The sequence below is a fragment of the Melospiza georgiana genome, chromosome 2, assembly GCF_028018845.1.
Source record: "Melospiza georgiana isolate bMelGeo1 chromosome 2, bMelGeo1.pri, whole genome shotgun sequence".
NCBI classification, from domain to species: domain Eukaryota; kingdom Metazoa; phylum Chordata; class Aves; order Passeriformes; family Passerellidae; genus Melospiza; species Melospiza georgiana.
In genome coordinates this window covers 26854255-26869644 of record NC_080431.1, presented here as the reverse complement: position 1 = coordinate 26869644, position 15390 = coordinate 26854255, and the positions used below count along the sequence as shown (strand labels likewise).

The 15390-nt window shown below is 41.1% G+C and overlaps 1 protein-coding gene across 1 annotated transcript in view; it reads left to right on the top strand.

The window, feature by feature from the left end:
- The window catches only part of DHRSX (dehydrogenase/reductase X-linked), a 162651-nt gene that overhangs the window by 88371 nt on the left and 58890 nt on the right, over nucleotides 1–15390 (top strand). The window contains exon 4 of the mRNA XM_058043672.1: nucleotides 14862–14963. Coding sequence (XP_057899655.1) covers nucleotides 14862–14963 — 102 coding nt within the window. The remainder of the gene's footprint in view (nucleotides 1–14861; nucleotides 14964–15390) is intronic.

Here is a 15390-nt window from a genome sequence, read left to right as displayed (position 1 = left end):
AGTCAAGCATCTTAAAGGGTTTGTTTTCTTTTAGAAATTTAGATCTCTTAAAAAGCACTGCCAAGCTGTAACAAGTCTTTTATTCCACAAAAACAAAACTATGTGGAAAGTGAATATTACCCTCCAGCAGAATTTAATTCCACGTTCCCCAAATGTCTTTAAGTTGTTCTCTGTTCTCTCTGGCTCGAGCTTCCCTTTCTTTTTCATTAACTTTGCTGAGGCAACAGCAAAGACATCTTTAGAGAATAAAAATTGAGTTTTCATTTTAAATAGAAAATACTTATGATAGATTTACCTTTTTTGTCATGACTTTTAGAACAGTTTATCAGAGGATGGGTGTTAGAGATCTTTCCACTTCACCTGTTCTCTTTGGGAAGGTAGCCCTAAAACAGAACTGAAGGCTGAGTATGGTGGGCTGGCACCCACACAGGCTGTTTGCATGTGTATTATAGAAAGCTGTGCCTATCAACAAGGAGCAAATGAAATTTTCACATTCTCACTGTGGAGTTCAGGAAGTTTAAAGATACATTATCAGACAGATGCTGAAGCATTTGGATAGAGACAGCTGAAACACTGCCTGGATAATATCAGGTGGATCTCTGCTTAGGAGATGCCAGTTTGTACATTGAAATAGTTTTCCAAGGAGACATAAAAAGAACCAAAGCAATTCTCCACTGGTGTCATGAGCAGCTCTCCACCCCATTGGTTATCATGCAGGATAACCACTGCAGTCCCCCTTTCTCATCAGAGGCCAGGAAGATGTAACCATGGTCACATGGGCTTTCTACATCTGAGGATAACCAGCTCATGGAGAAGTAGCAGCATCCTTGTTTCTTGCTAGTGGCTCATCAAGCTGTGCCATAGCTCATTGAGAAATCTTAGGTTTGACTCAGGAGTGAGTGAGTGTGGGGTCAGGCCCTGTGTCACACAGGAGGGCAGAAAGGTGGACCACACTGGTGCTGATCTGGGCATTCCTGAATTGTCTTCCCACCTCACAGGAGGTGATGTCTTTTTGAGCTTTTTAGAAAGATTTTGAGATAATTTATGTCTATAATATAATTATCCCATTTTAATTCAGGCCAAGGCTAGTATTGTTTTCAGGCTTGCTGGACAGGGGATGATGTCCACCTGCTCTTAAGTGCATCAGCACCTTGTGGCACTGTTCTATGCCTGCCACCTGTGGAGAGCTGCTGCCAGTAGCTGGGAACAAGATATATTTCTCAGGAAAGCAGCAGCTGATGATTTGCTGTAAGCTCGAATCTCCGAAAAGAAGATTTTTTTCTGGAGAGACTGGAGATTGGGAGGAGAGGATCAGTGAAGATGGGAGAAGTGAAGTGAGTGTGTATGAAGGATGACTGGATGGGGATTAGTTCCTCCTTTGATGGTTTTGGAGGCTGAGCAAAAGAAAATACTTCGTTTTCCTCATCCATGAAAGCTGTTGGAACAAACAAAACATAAAAGTGGGGTACAGAGGGGAGTGATCCCCTGGGAGAGTACCCTAATGTTTTTGAGGGGCTCATATTTGTTTTTAGATAACATTTCTAATCCAAACAGTTATTTGTACATTAAAGCTATTTCAGAGCCCAAGTGGCATCTGGACACTTGCCTCCCTGCATCCACAAGCTACCACCACTGTTGCAGTGCAGATGGCAGTATGTCTGCCTTGGGGTGTAACTTATAATAGGGAGTGAAGGTCTGCACTTGCCAGAAATTGAATTACCAACAGCCAAAGGTCTGAAAAAGTGGAAAAATTAAATAGAGATAAATCACAGAGAGCTGATGGCCGCCATCCAAGTTGTCTGAAAGAACCAAACAACAAAGCAGCCAAGCTGCTAACCCAAATATATAATTTGCCATTAAATTAGCACTCTACCTACCTATTAGAAATGTGCTGTTCCAGAGCTTTATACATGGCTAACCAAATTTACTTTGGTCCCCCAAAAAAACAGCTGAGGGAGTCTGTGTCACTCCTATGAAGTAACCAGAGGAAGAATAAGTGATACTGGGCTGGGTCCAGGTCTCACAGCAGCCCCGTTCCCTTTTTTCCCAGGCAGAGCTGACAAGCTTTCCCAGGTGGGCATCAGCTCATCTGCTCTGCCCTTTCCTGAAGAGGAGAGGGAGGGCAAGAAGGAGACCCACCACCCCTCCTAGCAGCAGGGTGGGCTGTACGATGCTTTCTGTGGCATCTGAGGCCAAATTCAGCCCTTTACAGGTGTGGAGCTGAACCATAAACACAGGCTGATGGAGGCACTTTGGTGGGTGAGAATCTGCTAAAAGCAGGCAGTGTGGGTTTTATGTTATGACTTGCAACACTAAAATTTTGCATCACAGACTTTTGATCTTGCAGCACTATTAATCTGGAGCTCTGCAGCAATTCAAAATGTATTCAAACAGTACCATTCAGATCCAGACCTGCTGTTAAAGGTTGTCTGCTAGAATCTCATGCACAAATGAATAAAAGTTATTACCTGATTTTTTTTTCCCAATAAGTGTGTGTGGGGTAATCTTCCCCAAAAATGCTACTTTATCAATATGCAGAAATCTAAGACCTTTATGTTATCACATCCAGTATCCTGCCAGGTGCAGATCTCTAATTTATCATAGTGTCAGGATCACAGTTTTCAGTGAATTAGGAGTAGTAGTCTATGGTGTGGAGAATTTCTAGCTTTTTCATTAAGTAAATGCCAATAATACATCAGAAAGCATAGGAAGAATAATTTCATACATTATTAATTCCCCGTAGAGGATGCAAAATTTAAAAGAGGTTTGTTTTTCTGCATTTATTTTTCTTAGGTTAGAGAATGGGGAAAAATCCATTTTAACTGCATTGAATTATACTTGGGAATAAGAAGACTAATGAGAATCCATTTTCTCCCTCACCTCTCTTAAAGGCTTTTCCCTGAAGGGTGTGCACCGAAGGGAAATAACAGTGCTGTGACTTTGCCTTTTCAAAGACAGGCCATTCTGATGCTGATCTCCTCCCCACTAAGGAGAGAGCAGGTGTGCACAGAAATAGATTCATGCACTTTTTACGTGTCTAACTGTGCTATACATCTCTTTTCTCCAATTCAGCAGGCTTGGCTGCCTTCACTGTGGTATAAGTGACATGTTGATCCTTACCTTGTGTCCTTCCCGAAAGTGAGAAATTCAGACCTGGAGAACTATCTCACCATCATCTTTTAAAAATTAGTTTAGCTAATGAAGCATCTCCATAGAGTGCAGAGCCTGAATGGGAATGCCAAGACTTACCTGTACAGGTAGTTCTTTCCCTAAAGCTGGTGTAAAGGGCAGTGGAAAAAGACTGTCATGCATAAGTTTGATTTTTGAATAGGAGAAAGACTTCAGTATCCTGGTTTTGTTCACCTGGTATCTCCCCCAAGATGCACCTTTAGAATTTTTTTTTTTTTTTTTTTTTTTTGAGAAAGGGGGTTATGGGCAGTTAAAAGTATCTGTTTCTTTCCTAAATAGTTCCCAAAAGCGTATATCTTTTCCAGCCAGACATAGCCTTCCCAGGGTTATTTTTTCTAACAAAAGGAAGAATTTTCACAACATGTCTAATGAAAGTACTTATCAGCATGAACCAATACTGAACAATACACAGGATGCATATTTATAAAGGAAAGAAATATACTGATGTCCAAAAGTGAGTTTGCCTTCAAGAAGAATGAAAATACCAGGAGCACTGAGCATTGAGATGGAGGAGAAGAACCCTGTGGCTCCTTGCTCAGCAGCTCTGTTTGACATTGCCTGAAATTCCAGGTCAGCATTAGCAGTGAAGTGCTATGAAAGATAATTGCTTTAAAGCCCCATTACTGAGTAGGGACTGCACATTAGAGTGATCATGTTAAAAGTTCTGGAGAATCAGCAAGGGAAGTGAGATGAGAAGAATAACAAAGCAACAAAACAGAATGGGGTGAGGAGTGAGATCTAGAGATCTAGTTTCCTAAAGATTAATCCATCTCAAAGAAAAAAAAAGCAAAAATTAAAGCATTTTTTATATTAATACATTCATAAAAATATAAGAAATACATATTTGTATAGAAGTCAAAAGAAAAAGGAGGTGGGATCCAGTGTGCAGGGCAGCTTGTGAAGCAGCAATCAAGAGCCTGGTTCTATTCTTAGCATTTTATTCTTCTGCACTTCTTTTCCCTGTCACTTTGCTAGCCTGAAAGATCTCTGCAGCAGATTAGTAGCTGTGAGAGGTGTGTGATTTATAGAGTAGTAGCAAAGCTGCCAGTTCCCACCTGGGATGCATAGCTATAGTGTCATTATTGTAAAAATTATGATGTCTTGCAGTTAGCTTAAGCTCAGTCTCAGTTACATGCATGTACATACACAATTTCACCAAAACCCGCCGCTACAATTATCTTTGCTCTCTTTGACTCTTGGGATGTGTTTGTGAATTAGAGTGTGCAACAATATTTCAAATTTTCTGTTGTGAAGTCACAGTTATTTCAGAGGCATTCACAATACGGGAGGAATTTAAACACACCCTGCAAGACTTCTTATCTTTTTCCAGCATAAATTTTCTTTGTGTTACAGCTATCTATGAGCCTTTGGCAAGATTCTTCTCAAAGTTCTCACTCTCTTTTTTTTTTTTTCCCCAAAGCTCAAGTATGGTGAATAACACTGAGTCATCTGCACACATTCCCTGCTCTCTGATTTTTTCACCTCCTTTCTGTTTGTTCATTAGCAGTTGGAACTGAACACTAGGATTGCAATCAAGTAACTTTTGAGGTTTGTAATGCAGAGGTTTTAATCTGAGTCAGTGTCCCCAAGCTTCTTTTGCAGTCTGTGGAGAGGAATAAACAGTTGTAAGACATGATTCATCTCATCTTAAGCTAGATTTGTGAAACAGGTCAGATGAATCATATCTTAGAAGCCCTCTACAGACCTAAGCTTGCTTAAGCATGAAAGAGAAACAGTCTCATGTCAGATCAGAAGAAAAAGAAAAAATAAATCTGTGTATCTTGATTTTTGGAGGAGTGGGAAAGGATGACAGTATCGCTCTGCAAAGTTATTGATATTCCCTTTCCATAGCCCAGGTACCGTCCCAGGTACAGGCTGGGATGAACCAGGAGAAGCAGCTGCACCAGCAGGCCTGTGTGGGTGGGATGAAGTGGGGTGAGGGTGTGGGGGGAGAGCAGACACCCCACTGGCTGCAACCAGGTGAGCTGTGAGCAACCTGGCCCTAAATCTGAAGGGCCTTTTGCAGTTCCCTCACCCTGGCTACCTGCTCCTGTTGCTTTCTGCCACATTTGCTTCCTCTGCTGCCACAGGGGAGCAGTGACTTGATTATCCATGCAAAGAGTATCTCCAAATAAAGAGGAAAAAAAAAGAAAAGAAAATGGATTGAAGCTGGATCCAAGAGCCCCTCAAGCTTGCCTCATGAGCACTAGGACTGACATGAGAGAGAAAAGCAGAAAACCTCTGGGAAAAAGGAAGGCAGTCTTTGTCAAAGTATGTTTTATGGATAGTTCTCATGTCTAGATGTTGTATTTTTGACAACTCCAAGTTGTTCTTGCCTGGAGCTTGGAAATATTATTCCCTTCTTTTTATTTTCTTGGACCCTGCAAGGTTTCTATCCTTGAAGTACTACAAAGCAGAGACATTATCAGCCTCTCTGTGGTACCTCAGAGGGTGTGAAGCAGAATATTTGCTGAGGTGTTTCTGCGGTAATACCGAAGCTTATTACAAACATGCTTCTTCACACCAGAGCTTTTTATTTTCGTGGTTTTGGAAGGGTAAGCAACTATTCTCAGAAAATGTATGTTCTTTTCAGGAAATGTAGCCAATGGGAGATCTGTTTTGCCATCACATAATGATTCTCTGGTATTAACGTCTGGCCAGGAATCAAAATTTGATGTTATCTATGAAATATCTAGACAGAATAAGAAATGTCCTACTAGAAGTGATTTATGTCAGATCTCCAAGTATTTACTTGTTATTGGCTTACGGAAAGAAACTCCTGCATGACAGAATAGGACATGCTGGTTGCATTCTGAATTTTGACTGAAACATTTGATACTTAAATCTAGAATGGCAGGTAAAATTTACAGGACTGAAGGTGCCAAGACAGTTCACATCTCTTGACAATTACATCCATGACAGAAGCCAGACCTGAACCAGCAATGACCAAGGGGCCCAGCTCAGTCCTGCTGTGGGAACTGGGGTATCATCAGCGCTAATGATGCAGTCCAAAAGCAGTCTTATTGGATTCGGAGGTTTGTTATTGTAGCAACTAAAACAAAAAGTCAGTTCTACAAATGTTATGGCTCTATGAGTGTCTGCAATTAAGGCCCTGTTTCAGTAAACCCCTCACTTTCTGAACAGCCTGTTTTTCATAGAAGCTCATGTTAATTCTCCCTCATATTGGGAATATGAGGGCTTCTTTCACACTAAAAGTTAAATAAATTAGGGAGGTTGAGGAAAGCAAGATTTAGGGTATACAGATATGAGCAAGGTATCTAATTTGAAGCTGGATTGAATTTGGTAGGATTTGGCTAGCTTGGAGAAAACGTTTTGAATAAATAAATGAATTTAAATTTCTTGTGAAAAGTAAGCTGTTCATGTAGAAAAAAAATCTGCAAGTTGAGACAGAAACAGCTCAAGATGAGTGCTGGTGCTTGTTTTAGTCAGGATACTCATCTAATAAAATATTGTGAAGGAAAAGACTACCAGCAAAATGTCTCTCCCCCTTTTTTTGCCATCTTTCTTTCATATACTTGTGTGCATCCTTGTACAAGTGACTTGATATTTTTACTTTAAAGCTTTGCAACCCAAGATGCATTGGGAAAGTGCAAACCCAGAGCTGAGAAACTGGAAACAAATGACAACTCCGTATACTTGGCAAAACTACACCAGTTTAAGTCAGTTGAGGACTCAGCATAATCTCTAGGAAGAATCATGCTCCTTGCTTTTGCTGAAGCACATTTTCTTTTTGTCATCTTGTATAAGCTTTGCTGACTTTTATCTTCATTAACAGCTTGACTCTGTATTACATCCAAAAAGCTCTTCACTTGAGTTTCAGTCCCGACAGTGTCAATGGAGGACAGTGTGCTGTGTGCATCACATATGTGCCATGTATTTTTAGGTTTTAAATGAGATAGAAGTCTCACTGTAGAGTTAAGCCATTCCAAGAAGTAAATGCCACCTGAGAAGAAAAAAAACCCCATATCTACAATTCACAAATTACAGCAATGAAATTTAATATAAAAATCTGTTCACCAGGGAGCAAGAGGAAAATATGTCTAAAAGTATAGAGAATCAAGGGGCAATAATAGTAAAGAAGGTATTCTAAACCATCTTCTCTTCTGTCCATATATGGTGAATCTTCAGAACATCATTATGAGCTCTTCTGTCCCCGTGAAGCAGAGAGATTTTACTCTGGCAATGTGCTTTGTGAGGCTGTTCAGGGGTCTCTCCTGTGATGAGCTGGCATTTTAGCAGTAATGGGAGCTGCTGGTAGTGATGGAACTGGAACATTGCTCTTTGCCTTAAATTTTGTCCATTTTGATTAAGCAGTCCACAAGAGCTACTGGAGTGTTTCTTGACTGTAACAAGTTAAAGGGTCACTGTACTAGGCCACACACTCTCTTGTGGAAGCTGGAAGTAGCTAAGGCTGACTGTTCAGTTTCTGAAAGCAAATTCCTTCCTTTATTTTACTCTTCCACCTCTGAGAAAGAAACAGCTCCCAGATGAAGATGTTTTCTCCCATTTATCTTAGTAGAATGGGGCAAAGCTCTGTGGTTAAGAAATGGCAACACAAAGTGCCTTTATTTTATAGTAGCTCTTTGAGCAGAAAAAGTTCAAACTTTCATGAAGAAGAAAAGGAAATAATTTCTAATTTTTGCCTAATGTTATTTCTCTTTATGCTGTAAGACTGATACAGAGCTCTTGTTTCCCTGAAGTGGCTGGAGGATGACACAGGGAGGCTGTTTACAAAGGCTGACATTAGGCACAGGAAGTTCATCTCTTTATACTGCCTTTAAAGTTAGAAGTGCTAGAAGGGATGACTCAGAGAAGAAGCAGCTGAATTTGGGTGCTCTTGCTTGCCTGCTGAAAGGCTGTAGGCAAACTAGGCTGCCTTAAATTGGGAGTGCATCTTCTAATATAAAAAGTACCCAAATGGTATATCTTTAAATATGCTCACTATTTTGATCTGTGCCACTGCACTCACACACTTTGACAGATGGATATCTTCCATTTGTCTTCTTCTTCAGTGGTATATCACAAGTGTAGCTTGAGCAATAAAGCTTCTCTAGAGTTACCCATGCTTTATTATTTCTGTTAATAGTCTATGAAAGATCAGTGGTCTGATGAAGGGCCACAAAATTATTCAGGCTAATAAAATACAGAGAATAATACTGGGGAGAACTTATAAAATGCCCAGCAGGCATTGGTCCAAGGTCACATGTTTATAGTAATTTGAAGGACTAGGAACCAAAATTCTGCAAATTGTCACCATAACCACAACTGGAATTAAGCATCGACCAATGTCATGGGTAGGATTGCACATGCTAGGATTTTCTGTGTGCTAATCAATTTAATGTTTCACCCTTGTGAATCTTGGCTGCTAACACAGAATGGAAGAGATTATATAGAGCCTGTGGTGTAGAGGCCATGGAGGTCATCAAGTGCATGAAGGGAGGAGCATGGCATGATCAGGAGACACTGTGCTTGCTGCATTTACGTTGGCTGCCTCTTGTTGTGCTCAATATGCAGTTGGTTGGTGCATGCCTTGCTTACCTGAAGGATTTTGTTTGGTTTTGTTTACTGAGAAGTCCTTTTACAGTAAGCATTTTATGGTCCTGAATAGCATGCAGTGCTCTGTCATCATGCATGTCTGGGCAGAACTTGCATCACAGCCCTTGTGTGAGTCCCAGACAATGTAGGAAAGTTCTGTTAATGGGAGTTATGTTTTGTAGAAGGGGACTGTGTGTGCTGCTGCACATGCCCAGCTGGCAGAATGATAAACCACAAGTTTGTGTCAGCAGTGTAGAACCACTTTTGCACTTTCCACTCGCAGTAAAGACAGAGTGATGAAAAAAGGCAAGTAGACTCCAATCAGTACTGCTTTATGTCTTCTTCTCCTCACAGCTCATGCTCTTTCTTTCCTGAGTTTTTCTCCTCTTCATTTTCACCTGCCACCTTGCTGACAGACCTACCCTAGCTCTGCAGTGCAGCAGGTAGCAGATGGAAGGTTTTTGACTCATCAAGGGTCCTTTCTGATAAACATCCCCATGGCACTGTCCAGACTCTCAGAATCATGTTGTTTCAGTTGTTGTTTCAGCTTCTCAGTTGTTTATGAGCAGGACAGCATTTCGTTTTGCTGCTGTGCAGATGCCAAAGTATAATTCCTCTGTGGAGAAACAGAAACCAGAATGTGATATACCTGTGAGATGCTTTTTGTGAAGATGAATACCTAACTACTGAACACCATTTATTTATTATCTTGTCTAGGAAGCATTCCTTGTTCCTTGCTGAAGAAGTAACTCTTCCTTCTGCTGTCTTCAGACACTGGATAGATGGGTGGCAAGTAGCAAGCAAAGCAAATCTTTCAAAGGACTCAGCTCCCTGCAGTTCTGGGCAGACTCGCAACTTTCCTTAGAATGTATCCCCTGCATGTTTTTTTAACACAAAGACATTGAAAGCATGATAGAAAACTGCTGTGGCATAAGTACTAAAACCAAGTAGACTTTGACTTATTATTTCTGCTGAAGCAGAGCTGTAGCTGTCCATAAAAATTTCAACATGGTGAGTTAGAGCTGAATACATAAAAAATGGTAGTTAGTAGGTGGCCTGATCTCATCTTAATCTGATCTAAACCATGCCTAAGTGGTGTAGTCGTTGAGGGAATCATAACATTGCATTTTCCTCTGTTCAGCTGATCAGTAAACATCTCAGAAGTTACAGTCATTCACTGAAATATCTGTCCATTCTTTTTTATTTCTGAATTTTCCTTCCATACCAGACTGAAATTTCCATTTCCTGCTTTTTATGCCCTGTGGTACAGACACAGAGGAAATGTGCAGTCACAGTCAACTGTGCTGGTGTGGAAAGCAAAGGAGGGAACTCTGGATGTGAAGAAAGGTGTGGTAATAGTGTGAAGAAGCAGGACAGAAATGGGGAAGTTGGCCCTGAAGGGGAAGCTCCAGGGAGTGTGAGCACTCAGGGGCTGTGTCAGGCTTTCCTAATACTGGGTATCCTCCTGGATTTCATGGAGCTCAGGGTGTCAAAAGCTCTCCAGGAGATGCCACTCATTCAGGCTCTCTCCTTTTAGTGACCATGACCAAGCAAGCAAGGGGAGTAAAATGCAGGAGCAAGCATTGCACATGTGCTTTGCAGTGTCACACGTGGCAGCCAGCTTGGCTTTGTGGGGTCTCTATGTGCCTCATGAGGTGCAGCCAGAAAACATTGTGCTGATTCCCTGTGGCTGAAAAGTTGCTGCACCAGGCAGATACATTTGAAAGAAGGCAATTAAGGAAAGCAGCAATTGTAGCACCATCATATATATATCTATTCATATGTGGTTAATAGCATAAGTAATTCTGTCTGTCTTTTGGGAAATTTTGCTTCTTCTGTATTTCATTTGCTAATAACTCTCTGACAACTGAGTCATCAAATTACAATAAAAGAATAGAAAAATATTTTTAAGAGTGAAAATTTTAGCCAATGTCTGACAATTATGGATGTAGTTACTTTCATTGGAAAAATTATTTAGATAAGAACATGGGACACATCCAGCATGTGTGAAGAAAGAAATACGGGCATGTCTGTCACTACAGAAGTACCTGAAAGCAAGTAATTCAGGAAAAGGAGAGATAAAATGGGGTAGAATTAGAAACCTGAGTATTTCAGTAGCATTAGCTGCAGATATTCTGTATGTAGCTTATTATGTTTGTATCTTCTACTCTCTATTTGTATTTGTATTTAATAGCATCCAGAAAATGAAAATAAATAGGTAATTTTGAAAACTTATTAGATTATTAAATTCTAAAGCAGAAAGGCCACTGTTGTGGTAAAAGACAAGAATTTTGGCATGTTTCAGTTTTCTCACTGTTAATGCACATCTTTTTTCTCATACCTATCCTATATGGATAAATATTGGCATTCTTGCTTCCCTGAAGTAATTCTAGTTAACTTCCTAGTTCACAATCCAGTTTGGTCATTTGCTCACATTATTAAAACCCTGGTCTTTATTAACTAAGGCATCGAAAAAATTGTTGTGCTTAGTATATTTGCGCAAACTTCAAAATAGTCTAAAAACTTACCGTTTTTCTTAGCTTCTCAATTTGTAATTCTCCAGTACGCTGATAGAAAAAAATCACTATGGGATGGAGAAGAAACTTGAATTTCTGCTCAAAGCCCTGCCCGTGAGTCAGCACGCGGCTGGGAGCGCATTTTGGCACAGTTTCCCGAGGGGAACAGCGCCTCGGTCCGCGCGGTGCCGCGCCAGCGGATCCGCCTCCCTGGCAAAGAATCAGCACCAACAAGGACTCTGGCCCTGTGAGCAGAGAGAAAAGTTTGGGGCTGGTTTGTTTGTTTGTTTGTTTGTTTCCTTTCTGAAGCATGTTCTGATCTTTTGATGGCACGTGCTTTACAAATGCCGAATATGGTGACATGCTTCCCAAGGAAGCAAGTAAATAAATTTAGTAATGATAGCCTTGGCCTAGTGTGCCATTAGTCTGGGCACTGTACAGTCATAATGAAGGACAGCATTTGTTGTGCAGAACTGGAAAATTAAGGGAGGGGAGATCAGACAGCTGCAGCAAAAAGTTAATTATCAGGAAGGATCAGACTGCATTGGTCAGGCTAAAAAGCACTCTCTTGGCACACATTTTCTAACCACCATTCTTGTTGACAATGCAAGGCCAGATAAGGAAAGAGATTAAAATTTAGCTTAGTGGATGTCCTCAGAGGTCTGCTTTTCTTGCATATGTAGTGGCAATAGAGTCAATAATGTTGTCAGAGTCCATACTGGTGATGGAGAAGTGGTTGGAGCCTGCACTGTGCCACAAAATACCATGGGTGATGAAGACCTAATGCCTCCTTTATCAGGATAAATATCTTTGTATTGAAAGGGACTCCTCCTTTGGCAGTGTGACTGCTTCCCAAGAAGGTCATGCTTTTCCTAATCTCTATCCTTGATGAGCTGCATAATGAAGTAGAATAACAACAGAGTCAGCATAAATCTTCATCTAGGTCTTCACTCCACTCATTGTTGCACTAATTATTAATAATTTATTATGACCAGGTTTTGGATATCTGAGCAATTGCAGTGCCATTCATGTGGTTTTATACAGCAGCTCGGCCACAGGTGGAATGGCCTGAGCAACACTGACAGAAGTTAAAACTTCTACATTTCCTTACCATCTCCAGGTGCAAGGCTTCAGTGAAATTAAAGAAAATTGCTGAGCACCTAAAGGTCTAGAGAGATCAAGAAATTGTCCACTTCTATTCATGGGACAGTATTGTTGAAATGGTATTACTTTAGAGCCACTTTGAAAAAAAAATGTATTTACACTATCTTATAAGTGGAATCTAAGAATTCTTGCTTGTTTTTTTTGTTTAGAAAATGGCCACTGAATAATTTATACACATAACTACAACAATTTCAGAGGACTGTCTAGGTTCCAAATAGATAAGGATTATTGGAGCTTCGTATTAAGGGAACTAAAGAAACTGTTCTCCTGGAAAGAAATTAAATAACAGTTGTGAATATCTTTTTTTATTTATCTCGTTGTTGTGCCTGCAGGCTTTCCTAATCTCTTACTGTAGTGACATGCTGTAAAGAGGCATTATAGCTCAGAGCCTTGGTAGGGAGAGGATGAACATCCCTGATGGACCAGGGAAGAGAGTAAGAAGAAAGGTCTCATATTACAGCCTGCACTGGAGCCTATTTATCCAATAGTTTAATCCTCCTATCAGAAAGGCATTTTTGAAGAACCGTATCTCTTTCATTTCCCTTTCTTTCAAAGGCTGATTCTTTCATAAGAAGAGGTGGGGGAACCCATGTGCAAGGAAGGGGGTGGCTGCTCCTTCCTGTGGAGCACAGGGCAGCAGCCCTGGGGCCAGGAGGAGGAAGGGCAGCAGGGAGGGGGAAAACATGGTGAGCCTCTGAAACCCCAGCCCTCTGATGTGGTGGCCAAAACCATCCTGGAGACAGCATCTGTGCAGAGGTTGCCACAGCTTGGGAAACCTGGGAGCTCTCTGAAACAAAACAGGACAGTAAGGGCTCACCCTGCAAGGACACAGTGAACTAGGGGAGATGGTTTGTACTGCCTTTGCCTTTCTCTCTGATGGACCTTGCCATGGAAGGTTGCTCGGTATTGTTTGATTTTCTCAATTTGAAACACATTTTGGTCTTACTTGGAAAAGTCACTTTATGGAGGAGGTTCAAGCAAATCCACCTCAGAGCCCCAGTGTCTTGGCAGGGTGGAGTTGACAACAGTTGGCTGACTTGGGCTCCCACAGTGACAAGTAGGAAACCAGAAGAGAGACCAATATCTGTGGCAGAGCATCATATTCTCTTCCTTAAAGCATAGCTAATGCTGAAACAAGCCAAAAGTCTGGCATGCAAAACATACTTTTTTTTAAAGGCTAAAACAGCCAGAAAAGGTCATAATTTTCTTTCTTTTTCCTTTTACAGAGCTTCTAAAGAATTTGGATTGTTTGTGTGGGGACAGCTACTGCTGTTGGCAGGGGGCAGTGCTTCTTTTCATTTCATAACTCTGGCCATGGCTTCATGCAAGACAAGGCAATCAATGAGGCAGTGCTGTGAGAGCCTGGGTTTGAAAGCTGAACAACTGCAGTAGGAGAATTTTAAGACCTGATGGGTTTAAAGCTGCTGAGGGATTTTAGTAATTTTTTTTTTTTTTTTTGACTAATAAATTTTCTAGCATTTTAGTGCAGGTCAATGGCTGAGTAATGCTTTGGACAAAAGCGCAGACACCTGTTTGATGCATGTTCTTTTAGCAACAGAGACATACTGGTATCAAATATATTTTGAGACTGACACCCTGCCCCTTGAGCAATCTTGTTGGTTGTTGGATTTCCAGCCCCCTGCTACCCTGCCCTCGGACTGACATCAGCAGCAGCACAGGCAGGATGCCCCCCACAATATTCATGTGAGCTCTGTTCCTCTCAAATCACACTGCCATTGCCAAAGCCAAGGGCCAGCACAACTCTTACCCACATTTACAAGGTATTTTCGTGGCTGGTTGTTGTTCCCAGGATACCAAATGTCCCTGGATGCCTACAGGAGCCAGAGCATTATTTATGATGCTCTGTTTGCTTGCAGTGATCAGTGGAGTTGCTGTGTTCAGGGTGTGCTGCTGCTCATCTCTCCTACTGGCAATAAAGCATTTATAAACTATTCCAACCACAGGTACTTAGCAGATAATCTTGGGGAAAAAACAATGGACAGCATATTTGCATCAGAAGCACAGGGAAACTTTGCAGTGTCTGATGTGCCTTCTCCTCTCCCCATTTGATTTCCAGCTGGCATATCCTGATCACCCCAGTGCTGCAGCGCTGTAGCTCCTCTTCTTAAATGGTAGCAGTAGTAAGAACGGTAGGACTGGTGCATATTTACTTCATTTGATGCCCTCCTTCACCTCCTGACAGCCACTTTTCCCATATTTGCTCTGTGAAGAATCAGTAGTTTAAAAATAGAAATGTAGGGAAGAAGGAGAAAGAAAGAACCTGAGACCAGCTTCACCCAGGATTTTGAAAAGTGTTTTCTTTTTAAAACTTTTACTCTACTAGTGACATTATCACAGGAGTCCTTGTTGATGTCTATGTGTTTTTACATCATTGTAAGTGACTTAACTCTGTTTTTATCTCCTCTTCTCTCCCAGTGGAGTTTTTATACTGTGATTTGGCTTCCATGAAGTCTATACGGCGATTTGTGCAGCAGTTTAGAGCAAAGAACTGTCCACTCCATGTCCTGGTGAATAATGGTGAGTTCTGGTTTTTTCTTCACACACCTCTAGGGGAAGATGTGACAAACTGAGGTCTTATCTATCACTTCAGATTTCGAATAGATTATCTGAACCATACAGCAGGTTACCATAAGGCTGCATTAACTGGTATGTCTTTCTAGAGTTAAATTGCATTTTTGGAGAGATTAGTTGAGGAGTCTGAACACTGAGCCACACCTGCTCATGTTGTTATTGCAAGTCTGGTTCCTTTGCTGTGATTTTTTAGCTCTCCAGCACTAAAAAGAATGCAATTATACAGGAATTTGAGCATCTCTAAGAAAAATAAGAAAGGAAAGTGATGCTGTACTTTACGCCGGTAGAAAATCTGTCTTTTCACCTTTATTTACTTTCTCTCCCCTTAGGTTTTTCCCTGTATAAACACATGTTTACTGTGGGTGACTGGTGA